This window comes from Tachysurus vachellii, chromosome 8 (genome assembly GCF_030014155.1).
Source record: "Tachysurus vachellii isolate PV-2020 chromosome 8, HZAU_Pvac_v1, whole genome shotgun sequence".
Taxonomy (NCBI): domain Eukaryota; kingdom Metazoa; phylum Chordata; class Actinopteri; order Siluriformes; family Bagridae; genus Tachysurus; species Tachysurus vachellii.
Window position 1 is genome coordinate 12,241,101 of NC_083467.1, and position 26,008 is coordinate 12,267,108.

At 36.2% G+C, this 26,008-nt stretch overlaps 1 protein-coding gene across 1 annotated transcript in view; it reads right to left on the reverse strand.

Moving 5' to 3' along the window:
* Positions 1-544: 544 nt before the first annotated feature.
* Positions 545-26,008, reverse strand: part of lrp1bb (low density lipoprotein receptor-related protein 1Bb) — a 196,447-nt gene continuing 170,983 nt past the window's right edge. The window contains exons 69-92 of the mRNA XM_060877188.1: positions 24,674-24,806; positions 23,336-23,442; positions 22,850-22,982; positions 22,452-22,574; positions 21,282-21,404; positions 20,954-21,094; positions 20,568-20,702; positions 20,046-20,165; positions 18,765-19,003; positions 18,281-18,504; positions 17,420-17,526; positions 16,498-16,614; positions 16,082-16,255; positions 13,630-13,755; positions 10,810-10,974; positions 8,636-8,797; positions 7,798-7,972; positions 6,752-6,856; positions 5,304-5,417; positions 4,102-4,178; positions 3,511-3,601; positions 3,046-3,196; positions 2,169-2,243; positions 545-1,878 (exon numbers count right to left, since the gene is read on the reverse strand). Coding sequence (XP_060733171.1) covers positions 1,738-1,878; positions 2,169-2,243; positions 3,046-3,196; positions 3,511-3,601; positions 4,102-4,178; positions 5,304-5,417; positions 6,752-6,856; positions 7,798-7,972; positions 8,636-8,797; positions 10,810-10,974; positions 13,630-13,755; positions 16,082-16,255; positions 16,498-16,614; positions 17,420-17,526; positions 18,281-18,504; positions 18,765-19,003; positions 20,046-20,165; positions 20,568-20,702; positions 20,954-21,094; positions 21,282-21,404; positions 22,452-22,574; positions 22,850-22,982; positions 23,336-23,442; positions 24,674-24,806 — 3,258 coding nt within the window. The 3' untranslated portion in view covers positions 545-1,737. The remainder of the gene's footprint in view (positions 1,879-2,168; positions 2,244-3,045; positions 3,197-3,510; positions 3,602-4,101; positions 4,179-5,303; positions 5,418-6,751; positions 6,857-7,797; positions 7,973-8,635; positions 8,798-10,809; positions 10,975-13,629; positions 13,756-16,081; positions 16,256-16,497; positions 16,615-17,419; positions 17,527-18,280; positions 18,505-18,764; positions 19,004-20,045; positions 20,166-20,567; positions 20,703-20,953; positions 21,095-21,281; positions 21,405-22,451; positions 22,575-22,849; positions 22,983-23,335; positions 23,443-24,673; positions 24,807-26,008) is intronic.

The window sequence follows — 26,008 nt, forward strand, 5'->3', positions numbered from 1 at the left end:
TTCTATCTGTAGCATAACGTCTAGCATCACACTGAGAAGAACCTAGATCAGAACTCTTGGCCAGATGTTTCCAATCTTGGAGTCTGTAATGGGTGCTGGAAAGAAGATTTTCCATCAATGTGTGTAGCAGATGATTAATTAAAAAAAAAAAAAAAAGTAGTAATTACATACGTAACAATGATGTTTTTTGCAGAATTTGAAATATTCAGATGAATCACTAATGTGTTTGAAGCACTGTACACTAATGACAAACAGCTGTGAGGTATATTTGTTAAATGAATGAAAATTTAGCTTGTTTTTTTTCCTATAGATCTTCTCTGATTGCAGTACCAAAACAATTACAATCAGTTTACAGCGTGCATGTCTTTAATCAGACATTGTTTATGGTTGCTGATCTTACAAATAGAAGAGATAAAATTTCACGGCAAATTAAAAAAAAAAATTGACTGCTGAAGTGGAAATAAAATGCTTTTATTTCATATTGATGCATTTTTTATAAAAGATACTTACATTTAATACATTTTGTTTTCCAAAATACAAGCAGCCGAACAACATATAAATCAAATACAAAATTATAAAATCTGTTGTACTGTATCTTAGTAATGTCTCTCTCTTAAAGTAACTGACAAAGGGATTTTCATTCATACCACTCTCAACATAGCAGTAAAGTAAGATTAATTTCTCTATCACATACTGTATGATGACTCAGCCATTGGAGATGTAATTCTACCTTCAATGAAGTTGATCAATAATAATCAGTCAGCAAGTCTGGGTGCCTTTCAGTTTGTGTTTTCGTAAGTAAGAATCTAAACCAAATGAATGATTTGTATCTTTCATGTATCAGACACACGTCTGAACAGATTATATTAAGTTCACAAGATGGATTGCTGTTCCGCTGGGCTGAAATTACCTCGTAAAAAAAGCTAATTGTCAAAGATAGATAATGATGTACTCTCACAAATTGTCCATTAAGTATTGATCACCTCCAACAGGTTGTGTGATTTTAGCTGGATGAAAAATAAAAAGACATTATCTCATAATATGCAGCATTGTTTTCAGTGATTGAAGGCAAAAATCACTTGAATGAAAAGTGACAAATATGGCTGGGCAGTTTCATTACGAGCGCACAACATAGAACCATGGATAAGATCAGAAGAAATAAAGTCTTAATTCAATGGATATCAGTAGCCCTCTGTAAAGATAAACATGGACAAAGAACAAATAAAAATTCCCAGTCTCTATAGATTTATATTTTGATGTGAAACTAAGTTTCACATTAACAAAGCATAACTTAAGTATAAAATAAAAAGGAGATTAAAAGACAATAATAAAACAATGTTGTATGGTGCAAAGTAAATAATGTGAAATAAATCCTACATCATCACTGAGTTAACACCGTAAGGCAAAATACATGATTTTAGGGGGGGGTGAAATATTTTTGCTGCTGTCCATTCTTTGTTAAAGGCTGGGTAATCTGCAGATATACTATGCAGTATATGTAATATACCCCAAAAAATAAAACAACAATAAAACAAACAACAACAAAAACTAGAGGAGAGGACATATATGAAGTTCAAAGTTTATCGCACATGGAGAGGTAACACTGCTGCTGAACCGAGAAGCAAACCTAAGTACATTAGCAGGACCTGATAAGAAATAGAAAATTCTTTTTTTTTCTCCACATTTTATACATTTTGTACACTCACGTAAAAAAAGAGTACAAAGTGTAAAGTCAGGCTATGCGGCGGTTTCCCGAATTGTCCCCTCTAGTTTCTTTGGGAGCAGCTCTCTCCTTTCATCAATGCTGATGACTGGCTTGCGACAGTTCTGTCCATCAATGTATATCTTGGCATACACTGGATTGGAGTAGTTCATAGGCTATATAGAGAGAATCCAGAGAAATGTGAATTGTTAGAAAAATACAGTTTAAATCTGATTATAGAGATGGATGATTATATGAGAAAATGAAAACACCTGTATTCTGGATGTATATTATACTTAAATATTTCAGACTGAATAATAATTTTTGACTCCACTGTTTGCCGACGGTTAAGATAAATGTTTATGAAAAGCAGGCAAGCGCACACAACACACACAAACACGGATGATCACGGATGAGTGTCTCTCATGCAATGGTCAAAGCTACCAATTAGGACAAAGGGCTTCACCTGTCCAGGTATAACTTCTTTAGGGATAGAGTGTATATTTAGAGTGCGAGGGTCACTGGATTTTACACACCACCCCTGCAATACACACACTAGTGTGAAATCTGCTCAACGTCAAGTTTGTTGTACTTTACAGCACATAGAACAGCACTTTATGTCCTACAAAAAAAGGTGTTCAGAACACCTTTCAGAGTAGAAGCAACCCTCTAGGGAGTAAGAGAATGCAGATTTGTGGATGTATGCTGTTACTGTATTAAAAGAAGCACTAATACACACTGTGCAACTAATAGCACTGACACAATGCTAACCTCTGGAAATGTTTACATTTATGGCATTCATTTATGCCATTTTTTTTTAAATCTTATTTTGTACAACTGAGCAATTGAGGTTTAAGGGCCTTGCTCAAGGGCCCAGAAGTGGTAACTTGGTGGTCCTGGGATTCACAACCTTCCTTTTATTTATTAATTTCTTCCTTGTCACATATATTACAGCAGAGTGAAATTCTTTCTTCATGTGATACAGCACCTTTGGAGCAAAGAGGACTAAGGGCCTTGCTCAGAGGCCCAAAAGCAGCAGCTTGGCTGTGCTGGCTTGAACCCCACTCCTCCGATTAACAACCCAGAGCCTTAACCACTTGAGCTACCACTGAAATATGTAAGACATTACAAAATAACAAATATAAAAATATATAAATAAAATAATTACATTAATTAAAAACATATATATAAGGTAAAGTCTTAGGGTTAAAGCTCATGATTTATTTCTGAATGCATAAACTGGTTACTTGTGTGTTATATAAAGGTATGAACCTACATTTGCTCAGTTGATCTTTTCCATATGCTCAGTAATCTGTCTCAATGAAGAGGTCATTCACACAAACCTTATGTGGATCCAATGTGAAATTTGGTTTGAGAAAGCTCCCTGCATCAGCGTGGTTATCATGCTCCACCTCATACATGTTGTAGGACGGATTGCCAATCTCCACATTAATGCCTCCGTTAGTCATGGGTTGCCTCTGGACCCGCTTGCCCCTAGGTGAGGTCATAGACATGTTTTCATAATTTTCAAAACTGTATTATTTAGCAGAAAAAAATGATATCAAGGGCACAAAGTCATGTTTCAGTAATAGCATTTGTCCCTTTTTAGTGAGTTAGTTACATTTTCCACAGTGCACACTTTGCAAAGCTGTGAAGTGGTCACTCAGCAAAAAGAGCTATTTTTAATAGTTTGCGTACAGTATGTTTCTCAGGATGTAGTTTTGCACCATGGCAACAAGTGCACATTTTAACCCTTCAAGTGTACAGATCAACCATCCTCTCAGCCACATGCTGTGTTCCTGTAATACCTCTGCTGCCTTCTGCAGATGAAGACCCCAGCCACAACAGTAGTTATCAAAATAACCAGCAGGACCAGAGGCACAATAATGGCTATGCTCCCTGCAGTGAAGAAGAATGAAAAAGCAGGAATTAAACTCCAGTCCTCACAAATGTCCCAAAACAGGGGTTAAGCATTGCTTGCGCTACAGCATGGCAGTTTTTAGTTCATGTAAATCTGCTACAATTTTAAGTTTTAAGCAACTGCCTTGTTAAAAACAAAATAACCATGAAAAACTCTCCGCACAATGTTTCTTATCAGACCTAAATATACACAAAGAAAATCTTCCTATCTCTCTGACTGTTTATCAAATATAAATAGGTACATGTGTTCACTCATGGTACATAGTGCAAATGAAATACTGATGAAGAAGTCCTGGATAGATTGGTTCTGAGCAGCTTTAATCCCTCCTGGGGATTACAATAAATCTCCTACATCATAAATCACATTTGGCAATGCTCTGATGCCTTTGCTACATGTTCCCTGAAAGCAAGCAGATGATTTTAATCAGCGCCATGAGTGTGCAGTAATGAAAGAGGAAGCCATGTTTGTGCTCACTCACCTCCAGGCGTGTTGTCAGAGCGGCTGCTCTTCGGGGCCGGCCGCTCACACTGTGTCCCCGACCAATTGGCTGAACACCTGATTAAAATCATCCACAGGAAAGATCAAATGATGTTTATGCATGCTAATCACTTTAGATGAAATATGGAAAGTTTAGAACAAACAGAGAGTGAAGACGCAAATAAGACGGGCCGTGGATGCAAAAGTAATTCAACACATGAAGAATCGGGGTACAAATGGTCGAGTCATCTGACTTTCAGATGAAGACTTTGAATGTTGGCGTGTGTGACTAAGCAGATGTTCGATGATTGAGGTTGGCTAGGTGAGAATGGTAACTGTATGGGACCAACATTCAAAAGAGAGGAAGCTGTGGATAGGATAAACTGTGCAGTGTCAGTGAAGTTTCTGTGAAAGTATTTAGTATCATATAAATTAGCATTTAATATTCTCTAAACTAGTGTTTCCTATTATCTATATTAGCATTTTGTATTGGCAACATTTGTATTCCATATCCCCTATTTTATTATTCAGTATTCTCTAAATAAGTATTTGTTATTTTCTATATTAGTATTCAGTACTCTCTACTTTCTCTACTTTAGTTTTACTCTTGTCTAAATTACCATTTAACTTTCTCTAAATTAGCCAATCGAATATCAAAGATTGAGCAAAATATACAATACGTATTTATTTCTACACTTTATAATAATCATCAGAGTTATGCTTACATAATTTGTAACAAACACACACTTAAGGAAAAATATTCTGCAATGGATTATATAAACTGCTTTTTTTTTCTTCTTGTTGAATTTCATTGACACAGAGGTCTTTATCACAAGCACACCGTGAGTGTTAGACTGCAATTTTCAATAACACTGTTCACTTCCTTCTCCATATGCAATCGCACCATGATCATGTTTATTTTAAGAATTGTACTTAAAATAATCATTTTGTGTTATAGCAACACTGATAATCATATTCCTGTGTTTCACAGTGACCCTTTCACAGTGTTCATGTTGTTAGCCACTGCTAGCAGCACTGCATGATTCTCTAGTGATTACATAGATAATATGCTCCCCTGTGGGATGGACATGGGGACTGTGGGTTTGAGACATGTGTGTGTTGGGTGTGTATGAGAAAGGGCCACTGCTGGATGATGAAGCAGGCTGGAGTTCTGGGTGGTAAAGGTGCTGATAGGGGACCTACTTGCAGCGGGGTTTGTTAAGGGATGTTATTGTGCATATCCCATCATTCTGACAGTAGTAATCACAGGGGTTGGCCAGCTCATCACAACGCTGGTTCTTGAAACCAGCTGTGCAGCTGCAAGAAATTGCAATGAAGTGAGGAAAAGAAAAATCACAAAACTGTGCGTGAGACCCCACTGGCAGAGACCTCCATTCTCCATTTAAGTGGTTGAAAATATATTCATTATGTATAGTATATATTCATTTTGAAAGCATGTGCTAATTATGCACATATTTTACTTAAAAAAAAAACAACAATAAGTCGTCCAAGTCTGTAGTTTCTTTTATCACATCTCACACTCATGCAGCATTGTTGTAAAAAAGGCCTGACATATAACACCATCCCACTTATCCTTAATTACACATCAGTGACAATCCATTATGGCTAATTTGCACAGAGCACAGCTGTATAAGTTGAATACAATTTTGTTATTATCAAACAAAATTCTCAACAGAACTGTAGAGTTTAGGAGATAATAATCATCCCCAGAACAGCCGTGTAATACATGATAAAAACATGTATTCAATATGTTAATGTAAATAAATGAGATTTATTTAGTTCTGATGGCTCTGGAGCAATCTTCTCTTAAAAAGCATAGTGGTAGAAGATACCCAAAATGTTCATAACACAATTTAGCACAAATCCAAGATAAATTACATAAATGAAGATGTGGGAGCAGCTGGAAGATGATTAATGCTAAGAAGGATTATTATTTCAAGGCAAAAAAAAAAACAGATTTTCTGGCTATGAGATAATGTATAAACAAACTATACTGTATTTCTAGGAAAAAGCCAATGAGATAATTTGCATAGAAATTGAGTTTATCTCAGTCCTATCACGCATTGCCAAAAATGCCATTCACACTACAAGAACTGCCTGGCATGCGTTGGTTCAGCTCAGTGCTTAAAGAGATGTGACTGAGATCTCATTCAACTTAATGCCATTTTTTGCTCCTAATACTATATGATAAAATGGACAACTGAACTGGACATCAGTAGAAAGTGTGATATTACCGCTACTAAGACAGGTATTAATAAGAAGACCTGTCACTAACAATTTCAAAATTCTTAAAGGTGACATTAGTCATCAAGTAGAAGGAAAAAAAACAAGAGACTTCCTGTTACAAAAAAATAATGTAGTCAATGTTACAAATTTAAACTCCTGCCTTCTAAGATTTTAAATCAAAGAGATTTCACAATATAAAACTGAGTTTAAACTGCAACCGGATGACATCGTTTCCCCCATGCAGAGCCATTCTGCTCCCAGACGGTGAAAAATACATCAGTGTGTTTTCTGGCATTTTTGCAACATTTTGCAAATGAATAGTGAAGCTGTGAGGCATTGCGTGGCGCATGTCTAATTGCTGGGATTTGTACCCTCACAAAAGAAGGTCTTTAGTCATTACTCACTGGCAGAAGGGCAGGTTGGTGTCAGGGTCCAGATGACAGGTGCCTCCGTTGTAGCAGTAGCCATCACACAGCTGGCAGCTGGAGGCAATTCTACCACTCGTGCAGCTGCAAGATGGAAGGAAAGTGCAGATGGGTAGATCTGATTAAAATGATCAGACTGACAGTCTATATACCATGGTATATGTTTTCAATGTTCAATATTCAAAATGTGGCTTGGAAAAATATGTAGTATGGATAAAGGTCTGGTCTTCCTAATATCTCAGGGGTGTTCAAAGTCTGGCACCAGGACCAAATCCAACCTGCAGACAGATGGAAATTAGCCCGTGGCTTCTCTCTAAAATTGTATGATAGGTGGCCAAAATCCTGCAATAATTCTTTTCACTGTGTTAACACAGATAGCTAAAATGCTAATTTAATTTATTCAGCCATATTTAGCCATATCAACATACAAAAAGTATGAATCTGTAATAAATACAAATAAATAAACAGGCAATATGTACATACAAAGAAACATTTAATATTCAAGATTCTGCACTATTTCTCAATCCTTTTTTAAAAGTAAGCAAATGTGTAATATGGAGCTTTGTACAAAAATGTGTAATATGGAGCTGTGTCCAATCAATTTTACTGAAGCATGTGATCAGACACTCTGATTTAACCTAAATTGGATCACAAGGTTTTGCACAAACTGGTGGAGTTTAAGTCAGCTTATGTGTACAGTGTCATTAAAGCAAAAAAGAAGATGAAACAAATACTAAGAAACTATGAACTTCATGTCAATATTTAAAAGATTCACTCATGTTCTTCTTAGTAATACAAGTTGTAATGGAATATTATTATTCAATTAAAAAATCGAGAGAAAGAGATCCTAGGTCTTGGGTAATTACATGAGGTTTAAACTGTCCTTTTTAGATGCCTGTTAAAACACCCCAGATACCAGGTTATCTATACACACTTCTTGAGTTTATAAAGCTAGTGCAGCACAGCATCAAGAGAAAAACAAATTTTTTAAAGCACCATTCATTCTTATCCATTATGAAACATACTTGCACGTCACATCTCCAGTCTCTGCATCAATAATACACGGCGCCCCGTGACACCGTAGGCACTTGTCCGTGTCACATTTGATCCCCTCATATCGAGCTGGACACACACACTCCACATGGCCAGAGACAGACAGTGTGCAGGCTTTAGAGTTTACACAATAATGGTGACAGATGTCTGTCATGGGAAAAATACACAGAAAAATCATTTGTGAGTGCCTAATTAAAATTTGTGAGAAAATTACACTCTGTATTATCTGCTGCTTTAATTGGACTTTTACAGAGCTTTAATGAGAGTTAATTATCTGCATCAAGTATCTAGTACATAAATGAAGGCATATCCATTGGGTGTGCTACAGAGAAAATACATTAACGATACCGAGGAGAAAAATCCCTGCTATGAATCATAACAACAAAAGCTACATAGCTGTATTTTTTTTTTCCATCAGTAGAGCTCATAAACACCTTGAAGTCATCACGGTGGCATTTTGATCCCTTTTTGGACACAAGCTTTACAAAATGCTTTCATTTGTGGACAAATGATTTCCCCTTCTTTTTGTTTAGAACACTGCTGCTGGGAGCTCAATGCAAAAATAACTTATCAAATAACCTACAAACATGCACACTGGCTTTGAATATTAAATTAAAATAAATCTTTAATCAATGCCTCTGAGGATCAGTCATTTCTTTTAGGATCTTTTTATCCGATTTGTTTTTAATTTTGTGTACCATCTGCCCTTGAATGTTAAAAGGTTGATTGTTGATGGATTAGTCAGGAATAACACTGTTTGTAATTATAAATGGAACTGAACAAGCTGAACTAATTCTTTTGGCCACTTACGGTGAAGGCAGCGGTCACCTGTGTACTCTGCTAAACAGCGGCACACAGGCTGGTTTCCCTGGCTGACATCACATGTTCCTCCATTCAGACAATAATTATCACACACCCGGCGCTCACAGTTAGGCCCTGTGAAGCCCACAGCACAGCGGCATGTTGGCTTCCCTGTAGGAGGAGAGACACACATTATTTCTTAGAGTCAGTGAAAAAGATGTATTTTTGTCCTTCATACTGTATGATTGCAAAAGTCTTCCATTTTGCTATTTAACCTTTCGGACAAGGAGCACAGGATCTAAACTGATTATCGATGCCATTTCAAATATACCCTTGAAATTGCTTTACCTGTTTAAATAAATATTGACATTGTAGACAAATAATCCACATTCACTGGAAAAAAAACATTGTTTAGCCTACAAATAGATTTGAATAGAATAACAACATTGTGTTAGTGTCACGGATTTGCCAGGTTCTCCCCTCACACAGCAAACCAGATGAGGATCGCCTGAGTTCTAATCACCGTCACCTGGCACCCCTCATTACCTCACCACATAAAAGACGCTCTCTAACACACACACATTGTCCGGTCTTGTAAACGCTAGCTACTGCTACGTGCTGTGTCCACTAACTTGACTCTCTCTTTTCTATCAGTAGTTTCCCGTTTGTCGTCCACCGAAGGATCTAGATATCGTGGGTTTGCAACCTGTGATCCGGCATGTGTGTTGGAGCTTCACCTGGACTATTTCACCCTCACTCACTTCATTCACTTCTGCTAGTCAATAAACTCTGTTATTTTATGTTATATCTGCCTCCGTCGTCTTCTGTCCCTGATTATTCTGCTGTCAGTAAATTGATTTACTTTCAGGTTGTTTTTATAAATAACAATGAACAGTAATTAACAATAAAATAAAAGCCATCTATTGGACATTGGACAATATATGACAGGATATTTAATATCTGTTGCTACTGAAGCAATTGCTACCAATGTCGCACTTTCAAACATTCCAACAAACAGTGTGCTTTTAGTTAAAAACCCAAAAGCAGCATGCTTTACATAAGAAATTTATAGAATGCATTTATTTTTCTATCAAACTGATTCAGTGAGAATTGTTTTAATGCGTGCTTCACATACTATAAGACTGATTGCTGATAGAAAATGGCACTTTACTGATTGCAATACACTGATTATAAAACACTTGGCTGATTTTATCATTAGCAGCATTTTAACAGGTGGCAATAAAGAAATCTCATTCAAAATTAAAATAATTCATGAAGCATACTCAAGGAATTGTATATTCAAAACAGACTGCTTCAGATTACAAATAGAATAAAGCTAATAGCTGTCGTGCATAAAAATAGTGTTTGGAAAGTTTTGCTTCTGTCTTTGAACAAACGGAAACTGAATAAAATTTTATTCTAACAGAATATATGAATTGGTACAACAAGCTGACTACTACTGACTACTAAGACTACTGCTATAAAAAAATATGTATTTGGAATGGCAGCAACTGCTGGCAGCAACCAGGGCCAGTGAATGCTGTTACTAAGTTAAAAGTATGTCAGATTTGTTTTAAAAAAAAACCAAACAGTTATGTATGTGTTGACCTGCCAGTGTTTTTGTGTTGACTCATTGTTTTTTGCGTTAGACTGAACACCACAGACCACATGTGATCAGATGAAGAAGTTGCATAGGGTTCTATAGGAGAAGTATTTAGGGAAAGCAGAAACAGTGCTATAAGAAACTGATAGAATATTTCTTCTGAGATCACTAGAAATCTTCTTTGACTAAGTTTTACTGCACTTTTAAAACCCAAAACTGTGCGCTTCATTAAATCTTTAGTCAAATGTCTTTTTGACATAACAGGTCAAACCCATACCTGAAACATCTAACATTAAGAGATCACTATCATAAAAGAGTGGTTTTGTATACTTTTCCCATCAAGGACAATGGTACAGAAATACGCTGGGGATGCTACTTGACCATGCCAAAGAAATACTGACCTGCTATTCAAACAAAGCACCCTATCATAAGCAGACCTGACTTGCATTAATTGAGAAAGTGTCACAGAAAGGTTTCAGAGGCTGAAGGTCAAAGCAGAAAGATTTTTCAAGAACAAAGTCAAAGCAAAATCTTAAGCTGACATAGAATGAGCTGACATAGAGGTAAAAGTTTTTCTTACCTAAAGGAGACCCTGTACATGTGCCTCCATTTAAGCAGTAGTCTGTGCAGTGGTTAATTTCACAGCGCTCTCCAGAGAAATTGGGCCAGCAATAACAACGCCAGTCACCTTTCTCATTGGCCACACAACGGCCTCCATTCTCACAGGCAGGCCGACAGAGCTCACCTTAATCAATGGCAGAACAAAAACACACTAAAACAGAGCAGCACACACTACACAACCAAACCCAATAGACCTTTCAAAGTGCTCCATTAGGTTTTGCAGACTAAAATAGAACATGAACCAATTTAGACGTTTTGCCACAATGGGGTGAATCCTACTGCAAAAACAATTTTATTTGTAAATAATTTTGGAAGATGTACATGCATTTTTGGCAGTTTTGTGTAGATTAATGTCACGTTCCAGGCTGTATCACTATAAATTAGTGACTACTTATTCTGCACAATACAGTCAGTTACAGTACAGTATTTGAAAAATAAATTCATCATTTTGCCTCTGTACTCCACCATAATGGATATGAACTGAAACAATCAAGACTGAAGTATAGAACGAACCGTTTAGGAATGATAGCATTTTAAAGTCCGCGGAAGACAACTAAAGTGAATGATCACAGATTTATTTTCTTGGTGAAGACACACAACTTCACAGCATCCAGCTAAGTCAAGAACACTCTCAAGGAGGTAGAAGTCTACAATCAGAAGATGCATTCATGAATGTAAATTCAGTTGGGTTTATCTCAAGATGCAAACCACTGGTAACACTTAAGAATAGAAAGGCCAGATTAGACTTTGCTAGAAAACATCTGAAGAAAATCTTTGTAATTATAAATTCAGATTCAGTCTGATTCATGCTGAAAAACTGAAAGGATGCACTTTGCAGTACAAATGAATAATGACCCAAAACATACCACAAAAGCAACTAAAAAGCTTAAGGCAAAGAAAGGTAATGTTCTGCAATGCAAAGAAAGGCACCTGTCCTCAACCCAACTGAGAGTGCTTTTCTCATACTGAAGACACAACTAAAGAAAGTTGTAAAAAACAAGCAACAACCGAAAGTGGCTACAGTAAAAGCCTGGCAAAGCATCTCAAGAAAGGAAACTCGTTGTTTTGGCTATGTTCCAGACTCCAGGACTGCAAAGAATTTGATTCCATGCATTAAAAATAATACTTTTAATTATTCTTTGCAAGATTTAATATTAAACCCCTTGAATTTAAGTGAAACGTTTACACTTCTATCTTGAATGCTTCATTTTAAATTCATTGTGGTGATGTACAGAAACACAATTATAAAAAAAAAAAAAAAAGGGTTTTGTGCACCAAAAAAAAATTTATGCACCAGACAGTATATTACCACACATATATGGACACCGGACCATAACACACCAGGACCATTTTGTACATGCCATTTCTAGATTCACCAGCTCATTTGTAATATTAAAATGGAGTGAGGCTGTGGGGATTTGCTCATTCGGCCACAAGAGCATTAGAGAGGTTAGGTACTGTTCTCAGGTGAGGAGGTCTCGGGTGCAGTCAGTGTTCCAGTTTATCCCAAAGGTGTTCAATAGGGTTGAGGTGACTGCTCTGTGCAGGCCACTTGAGGTTTTCCTCTCTAACCTTGGGAAACCATGTCTTCATGGACCTCAATTTGTGCACAGAGGTACTGTGATGCTGGAATGGGTTTTGGCAACTTAGTTACTGTGAAGTGAACCTGTAATGTTACAGCAGTATGTTCCCAACTTTGTGGCAGTTTGGGGAATGCCCTTATATGCCCTTATATGTGGGTGAAAGTCAGGTATCCATAAACCTTTGGGCATTTAGTATATGCATACTGTATTTCATAGTAATACCAATACACCTGGTTATCAATGCAGTTATCTAATCAGTCACTCATGTGGCAGCAGCACAATGCATAAAATCGTACAGATACAAGTCAAGAGCTTCAGTTAATGTTCGAATCAAACAACTGAATGGAGAAAATATGTGATCTCAGTCACATTAACTATTGCATGGTAGTTGGTGCCAGATGGGCTAGTTAGAGTATTTCAGAAAATTGCTTTCTCCTGGGATTTTCACTCACAGCAGTCTCCAGAGTTTACACAGAATGGTGTGGAAAAAAGAAACATTTCAGTGGGCAGCATATCTGTGGTCACAAACACCCTGCTGATGATAGAAGTCAGAGGAGTTTGGCCAGACTGGAACGAGTTGACAGGAAGTGTACAGTACACAGAATAACCAAGCTTTACAGCCGTGTTGAGCATTAAACATCTCAGATTGCACAGCATATGGGTTACAACAGTAGAGGACCACATCAAGTTTCAGTCCTGTACCAAAAAACAAAAATCTGTGTCTACAATGAGCACAAAGTCATTAACATTGTAAATTATTAAAAGAAAGGGCAATGTTTTATGTTCTAATATACTGTTTTGTTCTCAAAATATGAAAAACTAGTAGCCTATTTTTACTATTGCCACCCTGAGCAGACAGTTATTGAGGCTAAATGAAACAATGCCACATGTTCTTATTAATGAATGTGGGTTTTGCTTGTCCCACAAGCTTCGTATCTGACTGCTCCGTAGCACATGCATGAAAATAAAATCCTTCTGTTTCCTTGTTGTGACCTCTGAGACACCACTGCTGGTGCACATCTCAGCCAGCGGCCCTGTGAACCTTTCTGGCAAGCTTTCAAAATGAACAAAGAAAGAAAGAAAGAAACAAACAAACAAACAAACATAAAAACCAACAAAAAACCCCAATAGGGCCCCTTCTCCATTTGTACAAGTGTATATTCACTTGCAACCTGATTATAGGACAAATGGCTGACCTGCTACATTGGGATCAATACAGGAGCCATTAACCAGAGTCTTCCCTTCAGGACAGGCACAACTGGCTCCAGTTGGATTGAGCAGGCACATGAAGTCACAGGTTATCTTTAGACATGGGTTTGTCACTGAAAATGCAATACACAAAGATGTCAATCATCACACTACTGATAAGCAGTTTAAGCATGCAGTCTATACAGATATGCACTAAATTCTCAGACTAGATATAAAAGAGATTGAAAATAATGTATATGTGAGTCTTGTCCACAGTGTGCAGAATTCATATTGTAGAAAAGTTGCTTGTGGGGCTGAAAAAGATTGCTTAAATGAAAAACATTGTAGAAAAAAATCTGAGACTAGATTTTATAGAGTGAGCAGAAGCAAAAATACCATGTGGACCATAGCAGGACCATGAGGCATATTTGTAAAAAAGGTTGTTTAACTCAAAAATGTAAGAAATTCTCCATTGGAATGTTTTTAAAAAAGAGGTAAATCATAAAAGATTAGAAGAAAGGGAGAACAGAATCATAAAAGAATATTATTAGCAATATAAAACGATAACTTATCAAAACATTTAATTTGCCCTGGCAGCAAAACACCAGTGCAACTGTCAAATGTTATTTCTTCATTCATAATACATTTAAATATTTCAGCACAAACAGCAGAATGAAGAGAAATGTCATTTTTGGGAAACCTTTCATTACAGTACATTTTTTGTATTATGTCTGGGATTCTTTCAGACAGACTGTTCCCTCCTAAAGTATTGGAACACCAAGGCCAATTATATTTCTTTTTGATAGCCAATAAAGATATTTGGGTTTGAGAAGAATATATGACTAGATCAGACTATTCCGTTTCATTTCCATTCATGACATTTGAAATGTGCCCATATCCAGAGCGAACTGCAGAAGTGCTTTTGAAGTCTCTATCAACAAACTCATTGATACTAGTTCATTAGATTGCAGCCTAATAATACTGTGTGTCTAAAATTCTGTTGGGTGGTAATATAGCAAGAATTCAGACAAATTCATTTGCTAGTTTCAGTGTTAGTTTAAGTATTTCAGAAGTCTCTATATTTACATATTAGATTTGGCACAGAACATGGCACCTTTGTTGGCAGACTACCTAATTTTAGTTTAGCAATTTTAGCAATATTATTAAAACATATACAGTAAATGGACATCATTAACATTTTATATTTGTTTGCATATCCCTTTCTTGTAATAACTGCATCAAACCAGAGATCCACTGACATCAACAAACTGCTTCATTCTTCTATAGTTCAATATTACAGTCTATAGCTTCTATTACAGTCTATAGCTTCTATTGCAGTTTCATTTAGTTGGTTGTTTATTTTGTTGGGCTTGAACCTTCAGTCTCCTCTTCAGTATTTGAAATCCTGCTCAGTTTGTTGCTGAAGACATCTAAATATAAAATGAAAGCTGAAATTCTGATCTATTGTCTCTTTTGAGTTCAAACCAAATTGTTTTTAGTTTATATGAAATTCAATATAACTGGCCTTGCTGTTCATATATACTGTATAGAAAGAGCTGGAGCTCTGGTTTTCTTGTCTAAAAGCATGGCCCTCATATGATACAATTGACCAGCTGTGCCATGTGAAGCAGAGTGCATTCACAGAAATGCACAAACCCAACAGAATCATCTTTAAGATCTCTCTGTGGATTATGGTTGGCCAGGGATCCTGTGCAAAGTTGAAAAACAGTAGAGAAAAGCAAAAGGGTTTAATCTGTGTTTTGCTGAAGACATCACACTTCTACTGTAGCTTTTGCTAGCAGTGCAATTTCGTGGCTCAGATGCTCTAGAAGCTCTAGAGTTAATGAGTCAGTGGGGAAAGGCGCAGCTGGCCCACAATGCAACATCCCGACTAGCAAAGATCTATCAGAGTCAATTACACATACTGAGAGAACAACCAGTGTTCATTCTGATGAAGAGGTATTGATAATACGCAACACACTTTTCCTTTAACTGAATCAAATAATCACAAGTTAAAAAGTCAAAGAAACTATCTGTATGTGATGAAAGATTAAACTGTAGTAAAAAAACAGTATTGAACGCTTAGAATAGAAATGACTAAAGTCTAAAATATGAGCACTGTATAACTGATTAATTGAATGACTTGAATCACAAAATTATAAAATACTATATAATAATACTGTATAATGACCTGATTCACCTGCTACTTCTTTGGAAAACGTCATTCTGTTTAAACCTTTAATAACAGCAAGACCTCTTAAATTCCTCTTATTAACCTCTCAATAAATTCAAGACTTATTATAAACCAGCACCTCTTACAACCCATAGACATCATTTCTAACAAATTGAAAACACATTCTTATCACCCATCAGCCTATAGCTGATATTTTAAAGGAGCTATATAGAAATATAGCTCAGAGGGCAACTCAATTTGACTGGAGAAGATGAAAAAAAAATTACCATCTTGCTGTTTGAAACGATGAGCAATCATAACATGTGTAGCTTTTTCAATGGCTGGATCCAGAAACTCAGCAGGCTGTTTGCCATACTTGTGAACTCTGAATACTTCATGTTTTAGGTCAGTTCCATAAATAAGGTCCTCAAAAATGTCAATTCTGTATGGCTGTGACATCCCTGTGTATAGAAGATTACATAGAATAGCAATTTAATACCCAATTCAATCATTTAATTAAATGTGTTCTTAATGTAACTTGTGAATAGTTAAATCCGTGAATAGTTAAATGTCACTATTTAGTGTTAAAGTGATCAAAAGTGTGCATGCTGCATTGTTGCATTTCATATCCAAATTCACTTCATAGAAAGTGATGCTAAGTAAAATCCTGAGACAAACATTATCATTAAATTGTTTTACTTACCCTGTTTTCCATTGAGGACAACACGTGGATCTGAGCCATCCAAGCACACACTCCCAATGACTGAGAGCTCTGCATCAGCCCAGTACAGACGCTGGCTGAAGTAATCAAGTGCTAATCCTATAGGAGGATTTGGAACAAATTTAGTTTTCTTATAACTCAATAAAACGGGTCTCATAATATATCATGGAATTAAGTAAACTACAACATGCTTTTTAAGAACAGGTGGCTAAAGGAGAGCAATTCATGTATAATGTGTAACTGAAACTTTTGACAGGTTAAATAAAAGCCATGCATATTTGTAACTGTTTTCTCCAGTTTTGCTTTGAAATGAATATAAAGCTCAGAAGTAGCCACTTCTACTCTGAAGCAGAGCAAACACTTTAATACAAATGAAACCTTGACTTTAGTTCTCTCTAAAGGAATGCATAAACCACACCAGCTGTATACATACAGTAGACCATTTATGACTTTGCTGCACAATAGCTGCACAACATACTGTACAGTAAATAAATATATCCTGAGTTGCTGTAGATCTAAAAGACATACAGCCATAACATACAGAGTTTAGAAAGAGTAAAGGATGGAAGGTTAGCATACGCTAGATTTGTAAGAGATATTTATAAAGCCAAAGATTGATTCAACCCACACTTCTTGCTTTCCAGTTGTATAAAAGTAAGGATTTTTCCTCCATGACAATAACTGAACTTTTCCTTAAAGTTATAATAAGTATTTAAAGAAAGTAATAATCTAAACACAAAAGTTGCTCTGACCTATCCAGTTAAAACTCATTTCCAACCTCCATAATTAGTCACTATTACATATGCAATACAAAAAAGTTTGGGGCCAGTGAACGACAGTGGAAGACAGAGAGAATAAGAATAAGAACTTTATAATTGCAGTGTCCAAAAGTAAATAATAATACCTGTAGGCCTCCTGAGTTTTTTATCCAGAAGCACTCTGCGCATAGAGCCATCCATTCCCGATTCCTCGATATGCGAGTGATCGCCAATAACAGACCAATACATCATACTGTAACAAATATGCATATTTCTGTGATGGTACAGTATAATAAGATGACATGACCCACGACAGAAAAGCAAGTGTTTCCTTTTCAAGCTATGCATCAACATTTTACATTACATTTATTTTCATGAAAATTTCAGGTCATTAATATTAGCAATGTATAACATTAAAATGCATGCCATTATAACAAAACAAATCAGCTACATAAGCATCTGTGGAGAAGCAGAAAAAAAATTAGGGAAGCCATTATTATAACACTGGCTTGAGAAAATGTTTTTATAATAAGTAGATAGTATAATATTGTTAAATAATAGCAATGTTGAATTAACCGTTTTTTTGTTGTTGTTGTTGTTGTTGTTGTTGTTGTTTTTTACTATAATAGCACCTCTTCTTAAAGTCGTGATTATTTTTGATTTTGATATTTCCGATTTTTAAGAAAGGGGAAGCTATTCAAACAATCATTCTAGAAACAAAGTCCCTACAGCCCCCCCACCACAGCTACAATTCATGCTGACCCCTCACTACATATTTTAACACTGTTCAGACAACTAAATTTCCCCAACCAGTCTTTAAGGATCAATTTCCTTCTCATAAATGCACAGCTGAAGTAAATCCAAAACCATTTACATTATTAACGTTATCATTATTAATTTACTATTTGATGTTTAATATGTATGACCATTCAAGTTTCAGATTTCTAAGGTTATTGTGTGTTTTTAAAGCCACAGTAAAATAGCCTAAAAATAACTATAAAATTTACCCTTTGACTGGATTGATGGCAATGGCGTAAGGCTCTCCAGCTATATCAGTTATCAGACGAGTGCAGTTGGGTCCCTTGAGCTGCCCCACATTAATGGAGTATCTCAGCTTGGTCCAGTGGGCTGTGTAATAGCTAAACCAGTGCATTCTCGAGTGGTCTGTCCAGTAGATATTTCCAGTTACCCAGTCAGCTGCCACATCTCTGGGCCGCCGAAAGTCTGGGCACTACAAAAGGCAGGATGATAAAAGAAAGCTTTCAAGCAATTTCTTAAATTTAAAAAGGCACATATTTAAAAGAGAGTCGTTTAAGAATATCAATATGTTAATGAGAAAGGTTCCTTGTCTGCTCTTACACAAATATATAACTACATGGATTAATGCTACAGTCCGCAGAGCAAAGTTTTATAAACAGGAAACACAAAGGACATTAGAAAAGAACTTGAGGACCCTTTGAATATATGCTGTCCCTGGTTAGCAATACTTACTATTATTCCATCATTTGTTTTAGATTGACTCCTGTCTATTTCTTTGTAAAAAAGTCCACCTGGATTAAACTGGGTAGCCCAGATAAACTTTTGTTGGTGCAACAGAGCATCCATCCCAATGATGCGGGCATTTTCCTCAATGCGAGCGAGCACTTTGTGTCCATGGCTCTGGTTAAATGGATACACAAAACTTCGGATTTCAGTGTCATTAGCTATGTAGAGCACTCGATCTTCTGGTCCTGCCCGTTGAGTTATTAATATGCAAAAAAAATGAGAAGTGGCTAAATTCCATTTAGGGTTTAAGACAACAGTTTAAAAATTACAGATGCACATCAATTAAAATTAATATATCAATACATAGGTGAAGAAGCTAAAACAACACATTATTTGAAAGAGAAGTGTATTAAACATTATGTAAATCATTACTTAAGGTAACAGTAAACTACAATAAATGATGTAACTTGGCTATGTAATACAGACAACAATTACATGTTATACATTTAGAATTAAATTACAAGTATGAACGTATAATGGAAGTGGTTTTGAATTTTGAAAGTTATAATAAATGATGAATGGTCGAAGTTTGCTTCTATAATTGATTTAACAACAAAGATTTTACCACCCCATTGTCAGTAGGATTAAAATGATATATTAAGGAAAACTGGATACAAGTGCATTAAATTTGCTGATATAATGCTGGCATATAGACAGTAGCTGGTTGAGTGTCAATTATTTCCTCAGTTCTCTGTTGCTGTTTTTGTTGTCAGAAATGAACATGTCTGTATTGACATGAATGACATGGTGCAACATTAAAAGCAAAATTAGCCAGTGGCAATATATTTAAACACATTCTTTTGAAAAATATAGCTGGTACTAAAGCCTGTTAAGTCCCTCTTAACAAAAACACAATCCCAAAGTCGAGCCCCATTCTTTTGACCTGTTTTCGGATACTGGCTATTATTTTATCTTTAACAAATAGGAATTTGAGGAGTTTCACAATAATAGTAAATTATATAAAATAGCTATTCATCAAATAATTGTTAAGGGATTGTTAAAAAAAAAACACTGTATTAAATACAATGATAAAGATAACAAAAATTTAATATATACATTTACATTTTCTAAATTAATGTAGCCCAAAGTGACTGACATTTAAGGATAATGTTTCTGATTCGTTACTAACAAAAGCAATTTGATTGATGAGAAAAGTGAATAGTAAAAAAATGTCATAATGGAAAATGATGCTGTAGAAATGAAATCAGTGGACGTGTAGATCCTTACCTTTAGCTACACAATTGCCATTGACATCCTTATAATTTTTGTTGCATGTACATTTGTATGATCCTTTAATATTTGTACAATAGTGTGAGCAAGTGCCAAAATATAGACACTCATTGATTTCTGAAAAAGAAGAATCAGACATATTACTTCTGTTATTCTTTGGTTCCCTTCAACCTCACCACAATGAATTGGCTCTGCTTTAAGGAAGGTGACACCATTTACACAGTAGAGGTTTTATAGCTGATGGAGGATGATTCTGTGTCAACATACAAGTCATTTAGTGCAACTGTCATCAATTCAGTACTGCTGTTTCCATTGGAGAGGAGGAAAGTGGTTTCTGACCTTCCAACCCTACAGTTAATTGGTTATTGTTACACTGAAGCCTAAATCCAGCAGCACAATACATCCAGATCTTTGTGTTAAAAGTTTCTATCTGAACAAAGACTCCAACATATAACATGCTCACTGTTCACTGGTATTCAGTTATTCAGTAGTAGTGTAGCATCAAAAGTTTTACTGCACCTTCACACCGTTTAGTCTTGAGATTCCTTTGAAATCCTGGTTTACACTGGCAAATAACATTGGTACTTGTTTGGTTGCACATAGCATCCTCTCCACATGGATTCGTCCTTTTCCCACATATGTCTCCATTCAAAACTGGAATGAAAGAGAGCCTTGAGAGAAATCTCACACATTATAAATACATCCGATATCTCTAAATAAATCAGATATTTATTGTGTAAAATATTGAAAGCTTAAATGATTCACGTTTTATATACACATAGTGCAAAAAAATATTATACATGAATTTTTTTTTTCTGATTGTTTTATTATTGATTTATTATTTTATAATTAATTGTATGTGGACGCACAGGTTACTCGGTCAGCAAGGACAGAAAGATGCTTACAGGCTTTACAGTCGTGCTCATCAGATCCTCCATCACCACAATCATCAAATAAGTCACACTGCAGCTGAGCAGGTATACAGTGCTTGTTACTGCAGGTAAACTCAGTCTTTCCACATGGCTTTGGTCTGGCAGACACGGCTTCTGGTTTGGAGTAGATTCAAAAGTTTAGTTGTGAAGTTAAATTCCTGCCAGCTTTATTTTTCTCGTAAAAAAAAAAACATGACTCCACTATGAAACCAAGCTCACTGAACTTCTTCCCTCACACTGGAACTGTCTTAAACATTCAAAAGCTTCAATACAATAAAGCGTTTTTCTAGATTTTACTTACTGCACTGCTCTTCGTCTGAATTGTCACCACAATCATCCACGTTGTTACAGATTTGATCAAGCCGCAAACACACTCGATCATTTCTGCAGCGATATGGCCTTGTAGGAGGGCAAGGAAGCTTAGCTGGAGGAAGAAGTGAAAAGTGTTTTGTTTTAATACATGGCTTGTACAGTCTTCCAGAAATAATCTATTTGCTTATGTAGTACACAGACAATTACATTGAAATTTCTTACTTCTAGTCTGTTCAATAGAACATGAATTAAACCAAAGCTTCTACTCCAGGGACATGCATGTTTCAGTAGTGAACAATACTGGGAGGTAATGATAATTATATCTGCCAAATATTCTGCCATATTACTTACATTGCTCAAAATTAATTGATTTGTGGCAAAGCCAGCAGCTAGGTAGCAAAACAATAAATCAGGGGTATTCAAATTAATTGTTTTGTTTTTAAAAAAGGATCGGATGGGAAAATTTCTAACATGACCGAACAGTAACAACATTTACATTTTAATGAGTTACCATGAATCATTAGTAATAGTTTTAACTCATAGAATGGTCTCAATAGACAAGCCTTGAAAAAAAAACAGACTTCATTAACTGCTTTTTTTAAGGTTATGTTGTCTGTTTGCTAATAAAGCAGGGAGGTCTAAATAAAATGGAAAAATCAATGAACGTCTGTGAAACCTCTCTCTTTTTGATCTAATGTCTCTAGCCTTGTAGCTAGGATCTTGTCCAATGAGCCTCCTTTAGATGAATAATAAATGCCTGTGATTGGATAAGCCACAGCAGAGGATTTGCTACAAAAGCTGAGCTAGTTCTAGAATCATATGTGTATCGTCTGTACTAAAAGATTTTCATGTACTCGGTTGATGTCTGTTAAATACTTTACTTTCAGCGTTTAAGTTGGCAGCCCATGTGCAAAGCCATGAAACATAAAAATAAAATATGTCTAGTTATCCCATCCACTTCCCAACTCATTCCTGACAATTTAGCTAAATAGCACATGCTATTTCAGCTGCTGAACTTTCATTATAATTCCATTGTCTTAAAAAAGGCCAGTATTTGACTGATTACAACAACCTTCATCAAATGAATGTTTTCAGAAAGTTTTATAAACTGTATATACAACAAGCAGAGTAGCCTTAATGTCTGACTTAGAATTCTTACCACACATTTCAACATCTTCATCAGAGTTATCGCCACAGTCATCCTCACCATCACACAGCCAGGAATGCAGTTTACAAAGGGTATTGTTGCAAACAAACTCATCAGGGCGGCAGAAAAATGCTCCTGAAATCACAGCAGTTTGCCAATTTTTTGATTGAAGGCAAGAACGTTGTTTTCATTACGTGTCCGATTACACATAAAGCATATTCTTTACAATGTGAAGGCATTCTGAGAACAGTCATTTCTCACTTAAATAAAAAAGACTTCCATGTAGGATCTCTGTATATTTTAAATGTACCTGCTTCTCAAATTAAGTTATAGTACTAACATTACACTTGTAATAAATAAGAAATAACAGTAATGCAAAAAATAAAAATGAAATTGTAGCTTTTGTGTACCGTGTTCACAGTTTTCCTCATCACTGTGATCCACACAGTCGAACACATCATCACAGCGCCATCTTTTCGGGACGCAGTGAGCATGGTTACGGCAGAGAAACTCGTCTTCTCTGCACTCTTTTACACAGTCCATCTGTTGAGAGACAAGAAAAGAGACACTAAGGTAATCAGACAGACACTCTCAATGGGTGGAGTTCACCTTATTGTGGAGGTGGAAAGGGAAAAATGGAGCAACGTTTCCATGGAAACAGTGAGAGCTGCACAGTCAATGGAAGCACATAATGTCACTTATGTTGTCCATTTCTGTTGAATAAATAATACTTTACACCATGTGTACACTTTGTGTTGCATTTGGATGCAATATGAAGCACAGCTCAGGTTCCTATTTGATGACAGAGTGCAACATTTTATGTTAGCACATTGAGTCAGGTGTAAGCTCCTAATGTGTTTGTGTTGGGATTGTAAAGGCTTTGCAGGAGGACATACTTCATCAGAGCTATCAGGACAGTTATCATGTCCATCACACCTCAGGCTGGCTGACACACACCCTCCACTGGCACAAACATACTCGTTGATTGAACAGGAAGGGAGCACTGCGAAGCAGAGACACACAAGATCACACACATTGTTGACTTCAGCTTGACAGCTACAGAACAAATTACATAAGGAAGACAAAGAAATCCATTGGGGCAGTTCCAGTTCGGTTTTCTAGATAAATAAATAAAAACAGAATATCTGGGAGAAGAAAAGAACTGTCTAAGATGGTAAAATACTGCCTGTCCTAATAAATGCTTTGAAATTGCCAAGCTTCTGTCTCCAAGGGCCATACAATGGATATATGTCTTTCCACCACTGTTAAAATGGCAGGTTTTTGTGAAGCAAAAAAACATGTTTTCCAACTTCAGTGAAATTACAATGTATAAAAATTAAGTGAACAAAAACCAGAAACATTTTAGAAAAAGTTTCAAATTTGCTGTTATCTGATGAGACCAACTCCAATATTTATAATAATAACTTCCTTCCAAAAACGTATGTTTAGTGCAAGAAAGTGCAAATCACCAGTTCAGCACCATACCTGTGATGCAGTATGGTGGTGGCAGCATCATACATTAAGGCTGTTTTCTTCAGCCAGAACTGGTGCTTTTACCAAGATAACTAGCCACAAATACCAGTCAATTTTAGTGCAAAACCTGCAGGTGCCTGCTACTACATTGTTATAGAATTCCATAACAATGACCATAAACAAAGGAATGGCTTAACCAAAAGAAGAGCAATGTGAATGATCCAGCCTGAGCCCAGACCTGAATCCAAATAAAAATCAGTGGAGTGACCTGAAGCAGGCTGTGCACAGGAGATAGAGTCTACATCTAAAGTGTTTTTCTAAGGAAGAGTGGGAACAGATTACCAAGTCAAGATGTGCTATGCTGACAGACTCTTACCCAAAAAGAAAAATTCAGTGGTAGAATAAGGTGCTTCAATAAAGTAATGTGTTATGCAACAAGGGTTTTCTATTTTTCATCTATCTATCTATCTATCTATCTATCTATCTATCTATCTATCTATCTATCTATCTATCTATCTATCTAGACATATAGTACATTAATGTCAAGGCTATTATTTACGGCTAGATTTACTTTCTGTCTGTCTGTCTGTCTGTCTGTCTATCTATCTATCTATCTATCTAGACATACATTAATATCAAGGCTATTATTTACTGCTATTATTTATTTTCTGTCTGTCTGTCTGTCTGTCTGTCTGTCTGTCTGTCTATCTATTTATCGCTAAATGTGTATGAACACCGAGCCAAAGATTTTTGTGGTGTACCTGTTCCAGGACAGTTTCTCTCATCCTCTCCAGTCTTGCAGTCTTCCTGTCCATCACAGAGCCACTTAGCTGAAATGCAGAGGTTATTGTGGCACTGGAACTGGTCTTGTGCACAATGGGTTTCACAGTCCTTCTGGAAAAAAATAAAAGCACAGGGAAATGTGCAGAATGCAGTTTAATGGCCAGATTTTGTAGGCCATAGGCATTGGAGGTCATGACAAGTGCAGCCACAGGAGCTGTAATGTGTCTACACTACAACTTTTTTTATGTTGTCTTGATACTGTAGTAACAGTGTTTACAAACTGTTTACATAGTCAGTGTCTGAATGAAAATATGTGTTATGCCCACTCCATTTTTTTTGTCAACACCAACCCACAGATATATGTAACAATACACAACCTCCAAATTCTCCATGAACATAGTAACTGCTGTTCCAAGCCTGTGCTTCATTCGGGAATCTACAATCTGCTATTATCTTTTTTGCTGATGCAGTGTAGTAAACAATTCCTCTCAAGTTGTTTGCAGGTGGCATCTAGTAGTTTTACAGCTGGAGTCTGCAGTGTAGAGAATGAAGGGGAATGAAGGGGAAGCATAAGGATGGTGTAACACAGCAGTATCTCCCACACACTGGGGAGTCTGATAAACTGAGAACTCCCAAGTAGAAAGACCAACATCCCAGTGATAATTGGTGTCCTCTACTGCTTTTCCATTTGTCTAAGACTAGAAGCTTTATGGTGTTGAATACAGTGAGAAAAACATAAAACAAACTAATACTCAGACATCACAACCTTGCTAACAAGAAAATCCTAGCAGGCAAGGATTCAAGTGTATATTGGTGAATGGGACAGAACAGTATTATCAGCAGCAACAAAAATATATTAGGTGTACTGTCACAAAATCTAAAAATCGTTTGATTTATAAGCAACCAGCTGAAATTCAACTAGCTACCACCTAAAAATCAAAGACCAGCAGCAGGGCAAGGTACGATGATAGGACACGGCTGACTCACATGGATGAGGAATAAAATGGTGTCACATTTCCAAAGAAGGGAAGGTAAGCATAGAATGAACAACACTAGCCTTTTCTCTGTCACTCTCTTATCTTTCTACTTTACATAGGACGTAATTGAGACATCACAAGACCATCTGCAAGCAAAAACTGTTAAGGCCCTAGTGAAACCCCTACCTATTCCTCCAGACTAATTAAAATAATGTGTTCCCTTATTGATCAACTGACATGTTTATATATAACTAACAAGAGAAATTATACAATATAATAAATATTAAGAAGGAAATTACAATGTACAATTGTTATATAAATAATCAAATTTCTGCC